Source organism: Leguminivora glycinivorella, chromosome 17 (genome assembly GCF_023078275.1).
Source record: "Leguminivora glycinivorella isolate SPB_JAAS2020 chromosome 17, LegGlyc_1.1, whole genome shotgun sequence".
Classification (NCBI taxonomy): domain Eukaryota; kingdom Metazoa; phylum Arthropoda; class Insecta; order Lepidoptera; family Tortricidae; genus Leguminivora; species Leguminivora glycinivorella.
This window is the reverse complement of record NC_062987.1, coordinates 16,579,287-16,602,404: the sequence shown is the minus strand read 5'-3', so window position 1 is coordinate 16,602,404 and position 23,118 is coordinate 16,579,287. Positions and strand designations below refer to the sequence as shown.

Below are 23,118 nucleotides of genomic sequence, written 5' to 3'. Positions count from 1 at the left end.
TGTTTCGTTTTTATTACTATAATTTTCTTGTTAAAATAATTATAATTAGGTAACGAATGTTTTATGGTTAAAAGAACTTACCTTAAGTGAATTTCAACCAAAATTTTATGAAATATTGCATCCGAGAGATTTAATTACCATGTAGTCCGTTTTTCGACGTACTGCATCGTCACACACTTTTAGATATTAAAAAAAAGTAGAAATATTGACTATCCAGTCATTCACCCGGTTCCGATCCGGTCATCTGAACCAATCATATTCATTCGTTTTAGAGCATTATTCGTTAACACTTTTATTCTGCAACACAGGGGTTTTTATCATTCAAGATTGTACAATGATACATAGGGTAGGGTGGGAGATTAAATCTCTCGGATGCAATATTTCATAAAATTTTGGTTGAAATTCACTTAAGGTAAGTTCTTTTAACCATAAATTTTACTTCAATATTGCATCCTCCAGATTTAATTACCATGTAGATGTTTAGAGTCGGTTGCAGAATGAAATCCAAAATAACAATCAACATTGATATTTTTATTACATGATCACATACAATTAGAATAATTTTTCCATAATTATTTTGGCACCTACCAAATTATTTAGGAACTAATGAATTTTGAACATAGTTTGGAAAAGGTACAATCAGCATAAATACCTAGCTTAACTGTTTATTACTGCCCGAGCAAAATCGCTTTCGGCCTCGATATTAACCAGAGGTTGATTATAAAAGCGGGCAAAACATAAGGAATTTCCCGTCCAGCCCGCTGTTCTCTTAATAATTTCTGTGGATACGCCAGACCTACTTGCTGAGGATGTCGAGGCGTGCCGAGTGCTGTGGGCAGTGAAACTGCTAACATCTACCCCACTGCTACTTAAAGTCTGCTTTATCCATCGGCTAATTGTTTGCGAAGTAGCGTTGTGGATAGGTTTTTTAATTGTTAGGAACAATTTGCTCTAATTTTTATTTGTTCTAAGGACACGAGTTCTTTCTATATAGCAGGACAAAGTCAAAGCCGGGCAAATCGACGTTTTTTCTTTGAAAAAAGAAAGTATTAGTCTTGGATTCTTCCTGTTTGGCGCTGAAGTTTTAATAATGTCACTAATAAATAGTACATATGTTTCAGGGATGTAACGGAGCTCTGCTTCTGCTTCCGTTTCTGCGGAACTTCCGTTTTGTTTTACACATCCGCTTCTGTTCCGGTTCTGTTATTTTTCAAACGGAAGTTATAGCGGATGTCGGAACCTAGCGCGACGGTGGGACATGAGCGGCGTACATCAAAGACCAACAGGTCTATACCTGTCACTCGCTCATCTCTCCGCTTGTCACGTGCTGCGATACTAAACATCAATCGCTTCATTCCATTGCGCGCCAATATTTGTCCTGTCCACCTAGTTAGTAGCGAGTGAACAACTATTCAGTGGTGCAGGGCTTATCTACGATCCCCTTAGAAGCAAACTGCCGGAAGATAAAGCTGCTAAGCTTTTGTTTATTATTTATTAAATACAGTTTACTTCTTTTATAATCACTCCATTTAATTTAAAAATTTAATTGTGTGCTAACAATTACACATATAATGTTTACTGGTTAGTTTTGGATTGTATTATACTATCTACGAGTAAGTTTTATTTTCGTATAATAAAGGTTTAAAAGGATTCTTATGTGATTTTTAGTGATTACCTAAACAACTAAACATCTTAAAGTTCAAGGTGATTTAAATTTTGGGATTGTAATGAATGATATACTTAAGATAAAATATCAGGTAACTTTTCGTTTTTAAAACCTAAGTGGGCCTAAAGGCTGATTACAAACTGCTGATTACAGGCTGAACAGTAAACACCTAAAAGCTCTAGGTAATTTAAGTAGTTTTGGTTTATGTTATACCTATGTGGTATTTTTTCATTTCGTTTTTAACATCTATAACTTCCGCTTCTGGTTCCGGTTCCGCTTCTGCTTCCGTTAAACTAAATTCAAAACTTCTGCTTCCGCTTCCGGTTCCGTTAAAACCACATCCGTTACATCCCTGATATGTTTAAGGGTCACAGTTCTAACCTAACCTAACCTACTTTTCTGGTAAATGATGGATCTAATTTATTGTGCAATTTTTTTTTTATTCTATCTGTGCTTTAGAAAGAATTTGTGATATACAATTTATTTATTATCGGAAATAAGCATTATACTCAAAGTATGTTATAATAAATGTTATTCGAAAAAATGATCATTATATTTAAATAAGAATTATACAATTTGTTAGTATATTATTTGTTGTTATATTATTCAATAATTATATCAAATGATCGTTATAACGATTAAAAATATATCAAAAAAAGTTATATCGATCGATACGCACCCGGACAAGATGGGTGCGCCAAAGTTCATATAAAATTGGTATATAGATTATTGGTAGTCCGAAAATGTTTCTCATACAATTTTACATTATAACGATCATTATTTAAAACAATTTTGTTAATAACTATCGTAACTTCGAATGACTTATGTTCATAATGTCATTCATCATAAATACATTTTATACTAATGTTAATGTTTATATAATTATTGATCATAACGATTGCGAGTAATATAATTTATCGTTATATTATTTTTAACAGAACAGAAATCACATGTGACAGTCCAGTTAGGTGCGACGACGAGCGTAGCGAGGAGGAGCGTGTTAGGTTGACCGTGAGCAACCCAGAAACGATTTTTTAATGTAAATTGTATATGTCACTGTAAAAGCTCCAAGCGCGCTTCTACAAATGGCACAAGTTTTTCATAGAACTTCGCCAAAACTTTTGAAATAATTTTATGATGAATGATTTTGAAATAAAACTATGGAAACGGATTAAATCGCGTATAATGAATTTAAAATACATCCCGACGTTTCGAACTCTTTACAGCGTTCGTGGTCAACGGGTGACGTCGGGATGTATTTTAAATTCATTATACGCGATTTAATCCGTTTCCATAGTTTTATTTCATGAGTAACTATCGCGGTAACCAAAGGCAATATTATGAATGATTTTCTTAAACACAAAATTATGAATGTTATTAAATATTTGTATAGAATTTATGATTAAAAATTTTCGGCTAAATGATTATTATGAACAGTGATAGTAGTACTATTGATAATAATGAAACAAAATTATGATAAGTAAAATTATGAGAAATGATCATTCGGAGCACAAACCGGTATAAATAATAATTTTATAACAAATAATTTTATGTTTACGTTTTGCCCTAAGCCGATGTCCACTTTAGGCCCCCCCCTAGGGCAAAGCGAGCAATCGTAGAGGTTTTGAAAAATGCGTATATTTCTTTTGTTTACCATTTAAGCCATCAATTATCATAAATTAAGCCATCCTCCATGGAAAAGCATTAAATAATATACCTTTTGGCAAAAAAAAACTATAAGCTAATTAGGTTGAAAACCACTTTTTTTTCAACTTTCCCTTAAGGTGCGGGCTCTTTGAGACACCTTCCCCTACGACCCTGTTGGTAAATGACAAATGAAAGTACGGGAGTAAAAAAAATAATTTAATTATTATACTTATTAGTAAACTAAAAAAAAAAAAAACAATTCTATTTTTTGTTAGTTCAGTCACATTTTACAAATTGGTAAAGAATGAAGAATTATTAAAACAAATTCACATCCTCTTACCCAATAATTATATTGTACCTACGTATACAAATAAATGTCTAAATGTATATTATAACAAGTCAGATATTTACAGTATTTCTTACTAGCCTCGTCCAATCCAACCGATCCCCTGTTCTTGAACCCACACACACACTTGTAACTGAACGCTCCTATTGGCCTATTGCTAAATACACACGCATCATTTCCTTGCTATGTGCATGCGCACCATAGAGTATATTGAATAGTATGGTATAGAGTTATCAGTGAATATTTTCGAATGCAGCGCCATCTATTATTAAGTTACGACAACTTTTCATGTGACTTTCCATGCCTATAGGTTCCTAATACTCGTAGCACATAAATGTCGTTCGCTAGTTTGCAGGTGGTATACAGAGACATCTAGCAAAAAATGTTAAAATAAAAAAATACTTATACATTTTACAACAACAAGTCGTTAGCCAGTTTGCGGGGGTAACAGTGACATATAGCGAACAACTTGCACTAAGGCATATAATTGTTTTTCACGCCCCCTATCGTCGAGTTTCCTAAACATATTCTAAGTACATCGGATTTACTACATATTTCCTTTCAATGAAAACACAGTGATGCGCACGAAGAGCAAGTTGTGTCATCACGCACGCACACAACGACATATGTATGATCAATGAGCCAACAACTGCGACATGTCCGCCGTTGGCTTGTCCGCTCTGTATTAGTGCGATTTCACATTAACCGATCCGATATCGGAAGCCCGAAGGATTTCAAAGGCAAAAATCAAAGATCAGAATCAAAGGCGGCTAAAATGTATGGGATTTATCGGTCCGACATCCGATATCGGATCGGATAATGTGAAAACGCACTTATTTGCTCTGAGTTGGTGTTGCATGCACGAGAGACGACGACATTTTTATTGATCCTTGGCGTTACATGTTAGTAAAAATCTGACAAATCCATCTTATTTGTTTTTACATGTACAATGGGTTCAGGTTTTACATTCAGTTTAGTAGATTCAATGATCAGTGGTTCTCGATCCAACTCCACGTCACTAACGATATGAATATATCCCACGCTATGGTTTTCTCCTCTTAGCTTCAGCATAAAACTCCGTATAAGTAGAAAGCCGTATAGTTGAATAACTGAAAAGAAATAGTATTTAAATAAAGATTTGTAAAATCTTTGCTACAATTAATACAATTTTTCAAGGTTGAAATAACATTTTTTTTTTTATTATAAATGGGCTTACTCTTGACCACAGACTAGCCAAAGGCAAAGACGTGGCCTACGATGGAGTGAGCTCGCCCATTTCATCCATACTAATATTATAAATGGGAAAGTGTGCGTGTCTATTTTTTTGTCCGTCTTTCACAGCCAAACGGAGCGACAAATAGACGTGATGTTTTAAGGCCATGCATCGATAAATATTAGGATTTTAGATTCACTGGTGTGCTTAGCCCCGGAAACCTAGAGATCTGATTTTTGGATATGTATATCTTGACTATATGATTGAAATTTTTGTACAGCTCGAAACACGAATGCTTACAATTTTCTCGATAGAAATTTAATCCAAAGTAAGGCCTTAATTTTTCGTTTAACTAACATTGTGAAAAAAATATGCAACTTTAATCAGTCTAACCTACTTTAAAGTGAAGGTTTCCAAATTATCTAGTCTCTCGTAGAAGGAAATATTTTTTATTATCGTATATACAAAGATTTATCATCATTTACGATATCATGAATTCAACAGAAAACGGCCATTTTATGCGGTTTCGTTTCTCTTTCTTTCATACGTCAATCGTATACATGTGTCCTTATTGTCAAAAATGTCAGACGGCCGGCGGGCCTCGAGGAGGCAAGACCTATGTCAAATCGCGCAGCGTTTTTGACAATTTATAATTACGAAAATTTGGACGTAGTTTAGCGAAAAGGATTTATCTCCATAAAATTGCCATTGAAATGAATGACTATTGTTATTGTCAGAAAGTTTAAATTCTATTGGCAATGTTTGTGGGTTAGATCCTTTTCCATAAACTACGTTCATTTTGTATATTTATTATATATACGCATGTGTGCGTATTGCCAAAGCTACGTCAAACTCTATACTATTTGAGTTACAAGATGCTATGAAATTTCGACAGGAACGATAATGTGTCCGTGGCCCTGTGGTACCAGCCATCAGCTAAATATGCTAACTTCTAGGTGATTTTTTTCCATTTTATTTCGAAATTTCTACTTTTTGTTTTTTTTTCTTTCTTATTATACCAAATAAATTATAAAATAAAGAAATTAATATTAATTCATCTTCAAAAGAAGAAAACCTTTTCTGAGGGAGCCTAACCTAATGTATACAATGTTGTTTTGTGTGTTGTACATAATTTACACAATTATAAGTGAAATAAAATAAAACAAAAATAAAAAAATACATTCATTGAAAAATAAGAATAGATATTGCAATAAAAAAAATACAATGTTTAAGTTGGTTGGCCACGCAACGGGATTTGAACCCACAACTCTGGAGTGAAATCCTTGTACATATTGGATTGGACTGGCCCTGCCGGCCTGCTAAAGCTGATGTCCCTTGTTCGAATCCCGCCAAGGGTATTTATTAGTGTGAGGAGTACTTACAGATATTTATTTGGCTCATTTTCTCATTTCATCATCTCCAAGGCCATTTACATAAACGACTCATGGTTTTATACGTACTGATAAGTTGGATGTGTTTCAGTACAATTTTAAAATGTTAAATCTGCCGTTTCGGCTTGGCTATTAAAACATAAGTAATTATGTCGTTCTCTGCTATAATTCTTTGATATTTTCTACTTAGTACGTACTTCGCTATCAAACAACCTGTATGGTCTGTGCAGTGATCTTTCTGTTCTGCGGTTGTCTGTGATTAAAACTCGTTGACGTTGGTATGTCAAAATATTTTCTGTAGCTTATGCTAAAAATACAAAAGATACAAAAACAATGGTATAAGAAAGGGAAAAGACAGACTCCAGGTACATGGTTATTTTTTAAATACATCCAGCAGCGGGGCAGGCAGGGCCCAAGGTGACCGACCTACGCGCCGTGTACAGGAGTACCGCCTTCTGCATCTCACCCCTAGCGAGTGTCGCTCACTTTTGCCTATGAGATCGTTCGCCGAAACGACGATGATCATCGAATCAACCAAGTATCTCGACCATTTTCGAGAACTGGCGCAGGTAAGTACCTACTTGTAGTACGGTACTTCGCGGTCCACAAGATTATATGGAAAATACTAACTGCTGGTGAATTATCCTAGTTATGAGGTCATGTCTGTGCAATGTGCCCGAGTGACTCGCCGGGATAGTGTCCGACAAATGTTATTATTATTGTTTATATATAGCTAAACTCAAGCTTAATCCAGAACTTTAAAATAAACCTAAGAATTGGCTTTCTCTTTTTTAGGGTTTCATACCAAACATAGGCACAAAAAGAACCTTTCTGGTGCGGTTCGGCCCGTCTATTTTCTGCGTGTTCGGCAAAATACTCGATGACTCTATGTCTCTTACATAGTTTCTCTTAGTGCGTTTTCACATCATCCGTTCCGATATCGGATGTCGGACATGGGTCCGATGGGATGGCCCATGTCCCGTATATTTACGCCACCATCTTTGATTTTTTTTATTTTGAAATCTTTCCTACATCCGATATCGGATCGGATAATGTGAAAACGCACTTACACACTACTTTACTTTTTAAGTAAGTAAATAAGTTAATCTTCTTTATTGCCCCACAAAGATAACAGGTTTACAAATTTAATAACAGAATTACATTGAAAATAAAGGCAGCAACAGGCGGTCTTATCGATGTATGCGATCACTACCAGAATTCCTTATTAGGGTAGCACGAAATAAAGCATAGTTTTGGTATTTCCGATGAACTACAGTATGGATTCTTCAAAAAAGGAGTGTACTTAGTTTCTAATGGGTCGGCAACGCGCATGTGACACCCCTTGAGTTGCAGGTGTCCATAGTTTCCGGTGACCTCTTTTCCTCTTACCTGCCGCCGACGTGGTATAAAAAAAATTGTAAAAGGTAATTTAAATAATATAAGGTACCTAGTTTTAATTTTCAATTTTAAAAACTTGTGTTTTTAACCAACTTCCAAATTTCGAGGAGGTTATCATTTATCAATTCGCGTGTAATGTTTGATGTTTGTTACTAAGTAGACAGGTTTCGATTTTTTTTAGTGTATGTACATATTATTGAAAGCCAGTTCTGATAATCGGATTCTGGAGAAATCGAGAAAACTCCTAAAGTCTGAAAGGCGCATAATATATAGTGATTTTTGTGTTTTATTAGAACATCATGCATTTCCATTCAAAACAGTCACATATGGTGAAGTGGAACAGTTTATGATGATCAGAGCGGAACTCTTCAACGACGAATTTAACGAGTTAAGTTTTTTAAGCACTTTGAGGTTTCAAGTCAGATTTCGATCATGCTGGAGTTTTGGTGATCTCTTTTGGATACCAATCCATGAAAGATCAAGGGAACTTCTCAAATTTGAACGGCACACTTGTAGTGACTTTTGTATTATCACCAAAGTCTCTCTAATGTTTTGGATTATGAATAAGGACACGGACTTACATTTGACGAAGTGGAACTGATGATGATCAGAACGGAACTCCTCAAAAACGCATAGCTCGTGTTAAGAGATTAATGAAAGAACTGCTGATGATGATCCGATTAGGAGCCCTTCAGTGACACATAGCTCATGTTAGGGATTTGCTCATTTATGCGTTTGTGTGTATGTAAATAAATAAATAAATAATAAATATTGGGGGATACCTTACACAGATCAACCTGGCCCCAAACTAAGCAAAGCTTGTACTATTAGTGCTAGGCGACGACGATATACTTAACTATATAAATATATACATAGAAAACATCCATGACTCAGGAACAAATATCTGTGTTCATTACACAAATAAATGCCCTTATCGGGATTCGAACCCGGGACCGCGGCGTAGCAGGGTCACTACGCGCTAGGCCAGACCGGTCGTCATCATTTCATGTGTCTCTAAACATTAAAGTTTATTAATTTCTTCAGTATCGATCGCAGTCGCATGTGCGTTTCGTGTATGAGGTGCCTGGCTCGCTTTTATGTAGTGTTATATAAATCCGGATTTGTGGCTAGGTCCGTGTTATCAAGGTCCGGGTACCCAAGTTTAATATGTCCGGATTCACGGATTCTAAGTACAGTCCAGTTTGCTTTCTACGTACAGTAGAATGGATGCGTTTTTAATTTTATAACAGTGAGGAATGTAAATCATTCTGTAAAGGATGGGTTCGGTACCTCGGCAACTTAGCACTGCCGGGACTACACGAATACACAAGCAGACATTTAGAACGGGTACTTTTTTCTTTTGACAGAGAACAGGTCTTGGTAATCATAACTATCTAGGAGGCAAACGTTAATTAGTTTTCTTACTTTCATTTGATAATCCGGTAAATTTTTTTTGCAAGGTTCAGGTGTTCCGAAATAGAATATTCATTTATTTTCGAACAATACTATAAGGCCCAGAAACTTCAAGGTACTACGTCTTTTAATATACACATAGTTTTAAGTAGAGGAGTTGAGTAGTTTTATGTGCTCTGCCTACCCCTTCATGGGATACAGGCGTGATTGTATGTATGTTGTATGTATGTATGTATGTATAGTTTTAAGTTTATAGTTTTAAGCACAATGTTAAAAGCATGGAGTAGAAGAAGCTCATGTGTTAAAGAATGGTACTTATGTGGTAGCTTTTACATGTGATTAGAAGACTGTAATCAGGTCCGACTAAACAGGTTCGTCCTTGCCACTAAAAAGCGCCGTGATGTCATCGGATAGTGACGGATGAGAGAGTGTTTAGAAAAATGCAATAAAAAGTGTAGAGACTTGAATATCGACCTGTGGTATACTGACGTATGCGATATCTGCTGATTCCCGAACCGTTACCACTTTTTATTTATTTGTTAGGTAGATAAGCGACCAATTATATATACCTACTCCATTTTTTTCTATATAGAGGTATATAGAAATAGGAATCGAAGATGGTATGGAAAATATCCTTGTACTGCATTAACCGTCATCTTCATAACTAAAACATAAATCATGTCTGTAAAAGTAAGTAAGTAAGTACAAGGAATCTCTGGGCAACTTGCTCGGTGAAAAACCAAAAAGCTATTTATTCTATAGTGCGTTTTTAAATAGTTAAGAGACAAATATTTACATGTTAATAAATATTTTTAAGAAATTTCACAAACAACGAATGGGTTTGTTTCTACAGGACGACGTGTAACCATCATCATTTCTTAGCATAAGGAGTATATGATAAGGCATAACATCGCTTCTGGTATTTGATAGGTACTAGTACTACTTAGAAGGATTGATCATTACTAATATGTAGTAAACTGGACTGGTATGGTGAAGTTAGAGAGTTACTTCAGATAATATATAAAGAAGGTCCTCTTCGATAGTACTAGGAAACCCTAGGCTTGGTCCATTCCTTGGCCAAAGAATTTAGCGAGTAATATTGATGTAATAGGCATAGTTGACTAATTACTCGTACTTCCCGTGGGAATTCATTTTGGTGGAATATTTGGTTATTTTTAAGTTAGTCTATATTTACTGTGTACCTAAGTTTTTATTTCAGATACCATCAGTTAAAGGATTTTATACAAATAATGCATAATATTTATTAGTTCATTATATCCAGTACCCGACATGCTAAACGAGCATAAGGTACAAAGTAAGCGTAGGTATATACCTAAGTCTGTATTATGATAAACTTTTATTTCATATATTAATTTCCACTAATTTTTAGCCACTATTTATAAAACTGAACAGTGTAGTTCCTCTAGGTTATGATACACATCTCACAATATAAAAAATCGGTGGCAAACAAGCATACGGTCCGCCTGATGGAAAGCGGTTACCGTAGCCTATGGACGCCTGCAACTCAAAGAGTGTCACATGCACGTTGCCACCCCATTACAAACTTGTACACTCCCCTAAATCATACTATACTAAAGATTAAAAAATAACTTTGCTAAAAAAACCTTAGTTAACGTTCTATATTTCAAAAACTTTAATTTTGTTTTATATTACATCAGTTTTATTCTAAATATGATGGTTTTGTTAGGTTGTTTTTACAGCTTCAGGTTTTTTACTGATCTATCACATAAAACTTGTCAGTAAATAAGTTCGAATTTTGTACTTTTTTAATGAATTGTGCAATAAAGTTTATATAAAATAATATTTACAAATATACATACAATCAGCCTGTATCCCATAAAGAGGTAGGCAGAGCGCATGAAACTACTCATGTTTCTATGCCAGACTTGGCAAATAAGGGGTTGAAAGGAAACGAAACTCTGACAAAATGTAAAATAAAATAATCATCATCATCATCAGTTGATTTACCTTGTACGTTAGTTTGAGCTAGCCAGTGCGTTTATGTTTAATTTACAGTTTTAAATTAGTCTTGACTAAACTGAGCTTGGCTTAAAATAATAAATAAAATTAATACCTTTCTGATGGATTGGACTTTGACTAAGGGGATTCTAATGTCAGCAGAGATAGGTTCTCTATACGTACTAGATAGGTACTACCTAGCTGTGAAAATTGATGAAGATAATATGTTAATGACTAAGGATCTGTCTACAGCTTCAAAACTACGGACAGTTTTTGAGTAAAAGGGTTCCTAATACCTAGATTTTTTACTATGTTTATGGGGCAACATACGTATTATCTGAAACCAGTTCTGGTAACAATTAGCATTCATAAGTCATAACTACTTATTAATTTGGGCCTCAATCCTCTGTTCTTGAAATTATCGTCCAGTCGTATCGAATTCCTCAATAATTTCACACCCTATTTTTGTTGTTATAAAGCCTCTCTCTCTTTCAGTTCGATTAAAGAGATTTTTTTATGTTCAGCTGTTTACCTGATTTGACATCTTTGTTTTAAAAACGTGATTTTACTACCTACTAAATTTCTTTAAACTTTCAGTTAAATGTCAACAATCAGGACAAGGTTTCGCTTTCATCTTGGCTGCAGAAAGAGGAACCGCCGGACTACCCGAGACGTGTTGAAGATCCACCTTCTGAGTGAGAAAAACTGAGAGAGATACAGATTCTCTCAAGACATATGAATATTCTACAGGGTGTTTTCTTAGTTACGTTAATTATAAGGATGCATTCCTATTATTCCTAATCTTATAATATCATTTACTTGGCACCCGAGCTTGCCTACGATTTTAATTGGATTCCAGACCATTGAGGTCAAATGGATTCTTGCAATTAAAAATCATCAAAAAGAAATTTGCACATAGCATACCTGTATTCTTCATCTCCTTGAATACATATAAAATAAAACAACATAACTACCAAATTGTTTATTTCAATCACTTATTTTCAGAATTACATCCTTATTTGGTTATGCTTGGCATAGTTTGTATTATACATTATACACAGTAGTATATTTTATCTTGTACAGGTACTGTATTTATACCTCCAACGACTGAGACCATACCGCCATTTAATCGTTATTCTTTATTTAAAATGTATATTGATTCACGGTGTCCTCATAAGTGTACACAATCAAGATACTTAGCCCCATTGAGTGAGTGTTTTTGTTAAATCCAATGTTTGTAGTTCTTTAAATATATCTATGGTTTATTTGACTAAAGGTAACAATATTTGAGTAAAAAAATGTGTGACCTTCGGTTTTTGGAATGATTGCTGGTACCATATGAGACCGCTAGCCTCGCACAGGGTTTTCCCTTGAATCGCCGACAGACATTTGTTCGAATATTATTTCAAAGACAACGTTTCAAATAATTTCATTTCATCGACAGTTCATATCGTAGAACAATCGATACAAGTAAAATCAAACCGTAGACTTTTGTTTCGTAGATAAGTTATTCCGAGTATACTTTATATCGTGGTATTTCGTTTCGTGTTTTTTCATTTCATTTTGTTTTACATTAAATACAGTTCATTACGCATAATATTATTTCAATTATGTTTTTTTCTAAAATTTTACAATTTGTTAACTGTTTGTTTGGTCACAGTTCTAACCTAACCTAAACCTACTTTAAAAATTATTCGTTGTTGTGTAGGGTCGCAGTTCTAACCTAACCTAAACCTACTCTGTAAACTGTTTGTTTTTGTGTGTGGTCACAGTTCTAACCTAACCGAAACCTACTATATGTGTAGACCGTTCGTTGATGTGTAGGGTCGCAGTTCTAACCTAACCTAAACCTACTCTGTAAACTATTTGTTTTTGTGTGTGGTCACAGTTCTAACCTAACCTAAACCTAATTTAAAAGCCATTCGTTGTTGTGTAGGTCACAGTTAACTTAACCTAAACTTACTCGGTAAGCCGTTTGTTTCTGTGTGATCACAGTTCTAACCTAACCTAAACCTACTCTGTAAGCTGGTCTCTAACCTAATCTAAACCTACTTTAAAAGCCGTTCATCGTTTTGTAGCATCGCAGTTCTAGCCTCACCTAAACCTACTGTAATATAGGATTTAAGCCAATGGTCATAGTATAATTATGGACTGTATGTGATGTGCCACGATAAAATATGTAGTACGAGAAATGAAAAAGTTTTGTACTTAATGATACGTCGAATAAATGAATTGCGATGTTTTGTATTTCTGCTATTTGAAGTACTTTGAAACGAATCAGCGATGAAGAAATATTAGTTGAATAGTATTTATAATAACTAAGAAAATTTTAAATAAATAGTAGTTGAAACAAAAATACTCGAAACAATTTTACTCGAACTAAACTTTCGATGATTTGTTGTCGATGAAATGATATTCGATGAAAAGTTTGTCGGCGAAACAAGGGTACACCCTCGCACAGAGGTAAAAGCACAGAATATATAATAGTACAGGTACAGAAGGCTCACTCCTTTGATGTCCACAAAATGCCGCCATTCTAATTTTTTACCTACATTAACAAACGGACCGCACGCGAGCAGGCGACATTGAATTTTATTGCGCGGCGCGAAAGTCGTCACCACTGAATGGGCCGCGAATTCGCGGCCGCCGACATGTACTTGTAGCGCGGCGATAAAAGCGCGGAGTGAGCCGCCCCTGGTAAAAGTAAGAAAATACTATAAAAATCTGTTATAATTATTTATTAACAAACATACCTTTTCAACATAATATTATGTAATAGGTAGACATGTTAGACTACATTTAATAAAAACCGGCCAAGAGCGTGTCGGGCCACGCTCAGTGTAGGGTTCCGTAGTTTTTCATATTTTTCTCAAAAACTACTGAACCTATCAAGTTCAAAATAATTTTCCTAGAAAGTCTTTATAAAGTTGTACTTTTGTGATTTTTTTCATATTTTTAAACATATGGTTCAAAAGTTAGAGGGGGGGGACGCACTTTTTTTTCCTTTAGGAGCGATTATTTCCGAAAATATTAATATTATCAAAAAACGATCTTAGTAAACCCTAATTTATTTTTAAATACCTATCCAACAATATATCACACGTTGGGGTTGGAATGAAAAAAAATATCAGCCCTAAATAGGTACCCTAATAAAACATTTTTTTTCCATTTTTTATTTTTGCACTTTGTTGGCGTGATTGATATACATATTGGTACCAAATTTCAGCTTTCTAGTGCTAACGGTTACTGAGATTATCCGCGGACGGACGGACGGACGGACGGACGGACGGACGGACGGACGGACGGACGGACGGACGGACGGACAGACAGACATGGCGAAACTATAAGGGTTCCTAGTTGACTACGGAATCCTAAAAAGTAGGTTAGGGGAGACCGGGGATAGTTGACTAACTTTTGGCTTCAGCTCATATATCTTTGATGTTTGAATCAATTTAATGAAAATAATTGTTGTTACAGATAGAAGAACTATTCGGGTCTCTAAACCCTTTATTTTTGACGCAAGTATTTATTTGCAATTATAACACGTATCTATTCGATTTTCTAAACTCCAGACTCTTAGTTAACCTACCCCATCTTCGGAGTAAGTTGGCTAGGCGATAATTAATGTAAATAAAGAAATTATAAATTTAAATAAAATTTAAATATAGCCGGGGGCGCCACCCGGGGGCGGGCGAGTGGTCTAGTGGTAAGGACGTTAGCCGCGTAAGCTGAAGATCCGGGTTCGATTCCCGGCTCAGCCACCAGTGGCCCCTGGTGGGCCCTGTCGTTTTTTCTTTCGTGTATGATATCTATTTAAATTTATAATTTATATATAGTAGTGTGAACTAGTGTGACTACTTGAAAAAAAAAACAAATCGAAAAATATTCAATGAAATAATTTGATTTGTTCCCTAATTGTAATGTAAATACAGAAAATTAATAATTTACAATAAAACAAAGTGTACGTAATGTTAGTAGCTTTTATCGAATTACAAGACACACAAACTTCAATCAATTCAATCAAATGAATTTAAGTGATACCATACGGGACCGCTAGTCTAAAATGGGTATATCTGTTATAATCATAGTACCAGGTAAGGTACAGAGAGGCAAATCTTGACTGGGGGGAAATTGTAACTGATCCATTTTATATTATGATAAAAAAAATCTGTTTCTTTCTAAGAAACGTTTATTTATTACATACAGTCATGATGATGAGTTCTACATAGATCCACTGCACACGCCTACCATATATAAGCGGGCCGGCTTTTGAGTCTCACGCGTTCGAATTCAGAAAATTCTTATTTTCAACCGGTATTTTAGTGACAAAATCCCGTATCGCCCCCAGTGGACACTCTAATTAATAATTCAAGCATTATAAAACATGAAAAAAATGGACCAGTTACATTTGCCCCCAGTCGAGATTTGCCCCGCTGTACCTTACATTAAAAAATCATAACAATAAGCGCTTGCATAATTAATTAATTATACAAGCTATTACTTCTTCTTCCTGCCAAGTTCCATCCCTGCCATATTTATTGTTAATAATAAGCAATTATCATCTTTTTTTTTAATATTACAGCAATTTATTGTTGTGATTAGCAATATTCATTTCAAAATTCAATTTCATGAATTTCGACATACGACGTAACACGGGTACACGGACGTTCATTACATGGACCCTAATTCGGATCCGTGTAACAATGAAGGGACCGCAAACTCAACGTTCTTTCTAAGAATGAAAAGAGATTAAATCGCGTATAATTAATTTACTTATAAATATATCCTGATGTTTTCCGACGACAACATTAAAAGCTAGTTTTATTTCATGAGTAATAAATAACTATCGTCCTAACCGAAGACAAAATAATTATAATCTAATGTAAGTCTATGTTGATTGGTCTTCGCGTAGTATCTGAGGTGCCAGTGAGTTGAGGTGGTGTCCAGCCAGAAGTTGAATTTCTGAAATGTTGCATTTGCAAAAAAAAAGTATTTGCAGCATGTTGTGTTAAAATGACGAATTTACATACCTAAAGATGAATTTTCTTAAATTTCAATTGGCATGAAGTGGAATTTGCAGCTTGTTGAATTCAATTCAAATTTGCAGCTTGTTGAAACAAAAACTCAATTTTTCCCACTTCGTTACCATTTTTCAAACACTTTGTGCTGCGGTTACAAAGTGAAAAGTATGCGAAATAACAGAAAATTTCGGGACCATTTTTTTATCTCTTGTTTTTTGCCCCAGATCGAAAGGGCTCGTAATTCTGAGTAGGAAAACCATAAATTTTACCTACCTTAGAAAAAATATTTTTGGTGATTATTCTCGCGAAAATGCCAAATGTTAATAATGTACCTACTATTTCAGTTCTTACATGTATGGTGTTTTTCAGAACAAGTTCGCATACCAGGCTATTTCTGTCAGGTCGAAATTTCAAAGGGTCATATGTAGGGTAGGCACTGAAAAACATCGTACGATACAACGTGCGAAGAGGAAATCCTAAACAAGCTGTCAAAAATTCGACACGAGTTTCTGCACTTGTATCGTAATGTAGGTACTATATACCATTCTGAAATAAAACATAAGGGACAACTGTTCGAGAAACATGAACATTTTGAATTAAAATTTTATTAAGTCTGATAAAAATATGTAAAGTAAATAAATGAGTTGGCCGTGGCGTCAGTAGCTACTCAGTTGCTTTTGGCAACTCTAGTTACTAGCTGTCACCTTTAATTTGACAATAGAGTCCATTGATCATTTTAGAACAATTGAGTGAGACTCAATTTCATATTATTTCCGTATCAGCAAAAAGTTCAGAAAATTAATTTTGACAGTTATTAAAATGAAGTGTTTTTTTCTTGCAAAATCTGTAAATTACGCCAATTTTCATTAATTTCAAACCTAGAGGTTTCCTTAGACCGTTTCCGTATAGCATCACCTGTATTCGCATAGTGGCATAGCAAGATCTGGTAGCTGATGCGCCACGGGTGTGAAAAATAGAACTAAAAAATGGTGAAGAGGCCGGCTGTGCAATTCCCATTAAGTTTGTACAGTTGGATCACGTCTCCGATTTGGGTAAAATTTGGTAGGCTGATAGAGTCCATGATGCTGAGCAAGAACCTTCCTTTGTTGTTACCAGATTTCTATGCATTTTCGGTAACAAAAAAGGAAAGTTTCATACAATCAATCTAGGACATTTTGGGAAACCTAGTGAATCTTGCTCAGCATCATGGACTATCAGCCTACCAATTTTTATCCAAATCAGAGACGTGATCCAAATGTACAAACTAAACGGGAATTGCGGGGCTAGTGACTCGCTGTAGGTACGTAGTGCGTTTTCACATTATCCAATCTGACATCGGATATAGGAAAGAAGTACAAGGAAAAATTTAAAGATGACGGCGTAAATATATGGGATATCGGTCCTACATGTGATATCGGATAGGATAATGTGAAAACGCACTTACCTACATCACGGGGCTAGCAGTGTTGCAGAACGTATGGTATATTCCAAAGGGTAAGTAAAGTAAGTATTGCAAAACAAAAAAAAAATACAACGCGATTTAGATACCTAGGTAGCAAGGAAATGTTATTTGTAAGAGGGGTTAAATAAACTACTTAAACCTATACCCAAGAATAATTCGTTAATATAGATATTATAGCTGTCTCTATAAATCTCCTAAGGCGCATAATATGGAGTGTAGAAAAAACTCCATAAGCTATAGTAACGTATAGTAGCTTTGATAGAAACATTAAGAACCATTCGTTTTGTTATTTGACATTGGGCGAATGAATTGAATACAATATTAGTTACAACGCCATCTGTGAAGCGTGAAATTGTCAATGTCATTTTGCCGAAATATTTTTCTTTGGCTGACTGCCGATAGTTGTAGTTTACATTTATGAAGCTAGATGGAGCTTTAGCTGGGCTATTGCTCCGCGGAACGCATTTCGGCGCTTCTATGTGTGCGTGCTTGCGGGGGCTGAGGTAATTGACAAGCGCGGCCTATGAGCTGTCAGTCGCTCCTTTAGTAGCCCCTTAAGTGGAGATAGTTGAAGGGATGGAGAGTGACATAGGCTAATCTTTGTCTCTTTCTAATGCGAGCGAAGCCGTAGGCAAAAGCTAGTAACATATAAATGTCCTCATTCATAAGTGATTAAAAAAAAAAAAAATTTTTTGAAGAACAGTAGGCACGTGTCAGATAGTAGCAATATTATATCCACATTTTTACGCTTGAATCCTTCAGCGCAGGATTATAATAAGTATTTTAGAGCTTCGCTTCGGTAAAAATTCAAATAACAACTTCTGCCGTAAATATTTAATTTTGCTTGTGACTCAATCTTCAATATTCTCATTTAGACAGCGGATGGCAAAACGTCTTTCTTTGTTACTTTTCATAACGATATCACATACATACATATAATCACGCCTGTATCCCATAAAGAGGTAGGCAGAGCACATGAACTAGGTACTCGAGTTTGCCACTCTTGGCAAAAAGGGGCAGAAAGGATATCGTCACTACTTTGAAAAAAACTTGTATCTTCCTCTGTTAATGAAAAGAAAATTGTAGTAAGTAGGTATGTATGAAATGCATACAGACTTACTTCGTTTTAACTTTGAGGAGCAGTGTGAGATACGAGATTTTTTCAAAGTAGTGACGATATAATTTTCTCGCATCTATGCATATAAAGTTTTGCCGGCCAAGGAAAGAATGTTCCACCCATTAACACGTTAGGTGCCGTCGACACAAAGTTTGTGATCAAAATAAACCTTCTCTTATGCCAGCGACACAGCAGTTGTGTTAAAAAAATCATATTTCTATACCACTGGCGTAATAGGATAGGAGTTAGAAATTGACTTATATCAGTGACATATTTAGTGATGAGCATTTAGTAATTTCTACCGGCATAGTGCATAGTGCAGGCTTGTAGTAAAACAGTACCGGGGACAAATGTGTTAAAAGAAATAGTTTTTTTTTGTAAATACATATTAGATATTCACCTGGTTCAAACATGACCCAAATCAGGAACAATCTACGTTTTGTGATTACTGAATCGTCTGTGTGCTTAAAGTCTCTGAAGATGCCAGCCATCAGATGGTACCCAAGATACACACTGCAGTACAGAAACTTGAATATCCAAAGAACCACGCCAACTTTGAATAATATATTTAGCGTTCTTATGTTATTCTGAAATGAAAAAAAAAAAAATGTCTTGAAGGAAGAAATTGTTAGGTACGTGTGCAGAAAGTAGTACCTACGTCTTTGCTTCACTACATTTGTACTTTTCAAGTATGTTTTTTCGTTTAATTTTTTAACCGACTTCAAAAAGGTTCTCAATTTCATCGGATTTTTTTATGACTTCTAAATTTTTTTAAGAAAGTAGGTTAATATTTTCGGTATACAGTAGGTACAAACATTTATCACGTTATTTAGAACTACATAATCTAAAAAAAAAACAGAAGGCAAATGAGTGTTTAAAAGTATTTTATTGTTTTTTTTTCGTTATTTAGATTTTGTAAATTTAGGGGCAAATGAATGATTTCATACAATGCCCTTGACCTTCAACATATTGAAAAAAAAAAAAAAACATAGCCTTGTAAAGTATGTAATGTGCGTCGCTAAATTGTTTAAAAATAATTATATACGATCAAACACAATGGAGAGATAGATTAGCCAGACTCTGAACTATTTAGGGTACCTACATTAATAAAAAAACTTACCGTATGACTAGCCACAACAAGAACCACATAGTAAGTTGTAAATATGAACAGCAGTATCACGGATATTACATAATTGGTAAAAAACATTTCCGTGTCTGAATTCCGACTTCCCGAGTCCACGTAAAATAATGCCAGGGCAAATATATAAGGATATGCTATACAAAATAGGGCTGCAAATGCGGCATGGTAAATCTGAAATTAGACAATATCGGATTACTTTTATTATTTACTGAAAATCAATCTAAATTTTACACATATACCGAGTGTCACAACGCGTGTCAAGGCGCGAAAAAACTGGACCTTAAATTTGACCTTCATAAAAATGTCACGTTTTTTGAGATATTAGCTTTCTAATAAAATTTAAAAAGAAAGAGTACACAACAGTTTCAGAAGACATAACACGAAAGCACATATCTCAAATTGTACCAAAGATGAGACGAGTGACATTGAGAGAGATAAAAAATCGCTACTTACCACATTTATGTATCCCCAAGTCAAAATGCCAGCCTTGAGAGGAATGCAGCAACAACACATTCTTAAGTCTGGCAATTTCATGTTTGTGACAGCCATTTCATTATAGTTTGTCATATTTTTAACCGACTTCAAAAAAAGAGGAGGTTCTCAATTCGTCGGGATCTTTTAGTTCCTGGAAATCTGACGCTCAATGTGTTCAAGATCCTGATTATCCTGAACCGTCGTGGGATAATCTGCAAACACATAATTAATTGTAAGTATGAGATAACAAGCACTAAAGCACAATTGTCTGATGATAAGCGATCACCTTCACCCACGGACATCTGACGAGAGGAGTTGGAAGACCTTTATCAGCCTTCGATAATATCAAACGAGAGGTATATTTTGATGGGATGTTGAATTTAACAACTTGACAACTTTGGCATTCTTGTGTTCAAAGCAAGGACGATATAACACTGGGATAGACAAAGCCCATAAAAAGAAACGTACGCCTTAAATGTATGGGCCTTTTAGGCCTAAAACTAGATGGCGCTGTTTCGCAGCCTGGAAGTGGCCAAAATCATATTTTCCCCAAATATTTTGGCGTGTTTTTGTTTTTATAAGAACAAATGACGTGCTTCTTTATTTTAATATCATATAACGTAAATAAACATTGTAAATCCTATATACCTAAAATCATCCTTGGCTCAAGGTACCTATAATTTTGTCGTCAGGTTAAGTCTCGCCTTAAAGGGTTACATGGGGATAAATAAATAAATATTATAGGACATTCTTACACAGATTGACTGAGGCCCACGGTAAGCTCAAGAAGGCTTGTGTTGTGGGTACTCCGACAACGATATATATATATATATGTCGGATCGTGGGCGTATCATACCAGAACCGTTGTCAGGACCCGTTGTAGTTGTTTATGAGAGCTTTTCAATGAAATACCATTTCCTTTTCACAGAATTTACTTCACAAAATCGATTACAAATTAAATTACGTTATAGATTACATCCCGCCTATTATTTCGAGCAAACTGCCGGATTAGACCGACGAATCTCCAACAACGCCAGCACTCCTCAACCATTTTCACTGCAGATCGATTGACAGCCTCCAATCATCTGTTCATCATCTGTTTTTCGATTCTATTCTTTTAGACAGTAGCGTCCTCTGTGACGTTTTGGCAGAACTCAGTCGAATACCAGCCAGTTTGTACAAAGTTGTAAAACCCTTGTTTGCTCTTTTTGTCAAATATAGCGTCATAAAACGTATCTTAAACCACATTTTGGTCATTCTCCGACATATATATGTATATAATATAAATACTTATATACTTAGAAAACATCCATGACTCAGGAACAAATATCTGTGCTCATCACACAAATAAATGCCCTTACCGGGATTCGAACCCGGGACCGCGGCGTAGCAGGCAGGGTCACTACCGACTGCGCCAGACCCGTCGTCAAATATAGGATAACACTACTTAGTAAGTATTTCCCTCACAAAACTTGATATTATTTTACACCTGTGTAGTTTTTTATTACCGTTACGCCGTTTTCACATTATCCGATCCGATATCGGATGTCGGATGGATTTCCATAGAAAAAATCCAAGATGGCGCCTGTAATGTATGGGATATCTGTCCGACATCCGATATCGGATCGGATAATGTGAAAACGCACTTATTTAAAGTAGGCATACGCATTCCCAAGTCAAGTCCCAAGCATATTTTAAAAACTTCTTAAATTATTGTGTTTTTCGTGTGTACAGCTACCTAATAGAATAGCAGAAAATATTTGAACAGAGCAGGTGATTGTAAACAAACTATTTCTACTATATTTGCAATTAATGATCTTTAAACACTTACACTTCCTTCAAAAAAAATATGTGCAGGAAACAGTAAGTATATTAGTTTGAGTTAATGTCAATAGTTATTTGTTATACAAGGGGGCAAAGTTGTATTTTAACGCCGAGTGTGGAATTGAAAAACGAACAAGTGAAAGGATTCTATAGTTGAACCACGAGCGAAGCGAGTGGTTCGAGAATAGAATCCTGAACTTGCGAGTTTTTTAACACACGAGAAGTAAAATACATTTGCACCCGAGTGTAACACAAAACTTTTCCCCTCACTATAGCGAGGAAACTACAACGCAAAAAATGCATTTATCACTGCTTCCAGTAGTTCCACAGGTGGTAAATCATCTTTATTACTAGATTCACCTACTTTTATCAATTTTAAAGCAGTCAATTTGACTTTATTCAAGGTCAAATTACTTTACTAGTGGATAAAATGCGTTTTTACCCGCTGGTATTAAAGGACAAAACACGTGTTTCCGAGACAGTGAGGAGAAAAAATACACACTGTATAGTAAATAAAAACACCCACTGTCAACAACAGAAATATCTAAAACTTTAAAACGTACGTAATCACAAACATCTAAAGAACGACTGGCGCGGCCAAAATAACTCAGGATTATATCTAGACACACTACAATATCTGTACCTATACTTCCAACCAAAATCACGCAGATAAAAAATACACAAACTTATCTATACCGGCGGACAACTCCCGAACTATATCGCCACGGTACATTTAGTTCGCGGTCAAGGATAATTTTGTAAAGTCATAGCCAAATTCACCCAAATAAAAAACCTACAAACTTATCTATACAGGCGGACAACTCCTGAAAAAACCGGGCAAGAGCGTGTCGGGCCACGCTCAGTGTAGGGTTCCGTAGTTTTCCGTATTTTTCTCAAAAACTACTGAACCTATCAAGTTCAAAACAATTTTCCTAGAAAGTCTTTATAAAGTTCTACTTTTGTGATTTTTTTCATATTTTTTAAACATATGGTTCAAAAGTTAGAGGGGGGGGGGGGACGCACTT

The 23,118-nt window shown here is 35.3% G+C and overlaps 1 protein-coding gene across 5 annotated transcripts; it reads right to left on the bottom strand.

Moving 5' to 3' along the window:
- Positions 1-4,090: 4,090 nt before the first annotated feature.
- Positions 4,091-22,726, bottom strand: LOC125235526. Of its 5 annotated transcripts, none has more exons than XM_048142107.1 (6): positions 22,536-22,667; positions 22,101-22,105; positions 20,249-20,481; positions 19,775-19,966; positions 19,055-19,241; positions 4,091-4,768 (listed from the first exon to the last, which is right to left on the bottom strand). In XM_048142107.1, the coding sequence occupies exons 3-6, from the start codon at positions 20,360-20,362 to the stop codon at positions 4,563-4,565; spliced, it is 699 nt and encodes a 232-aa protein (XP_047998064.1). In that variant the 5' UTR covers positions 20,363-20,481; positions 22,101-22,105; positions 22,536-22,667; the 3' UTR covers positions 4,091-4,562. The 5 variants fall into 5 exon arrangements, with proteins under 5 accessions (XP_047998064.1, XP_047998065.1, XP_047998067.1 ...); XM_048142108.1 differs by having other exon boundaries at positions 22,620-22,663; XM_048142110.1 differs by lacking the exon at positions 22,101-22,105 and having other exon boundaries at positions 22,657-22,726.
- Positions 22,727-23,118: the final 392 nt, after the last annotated feature.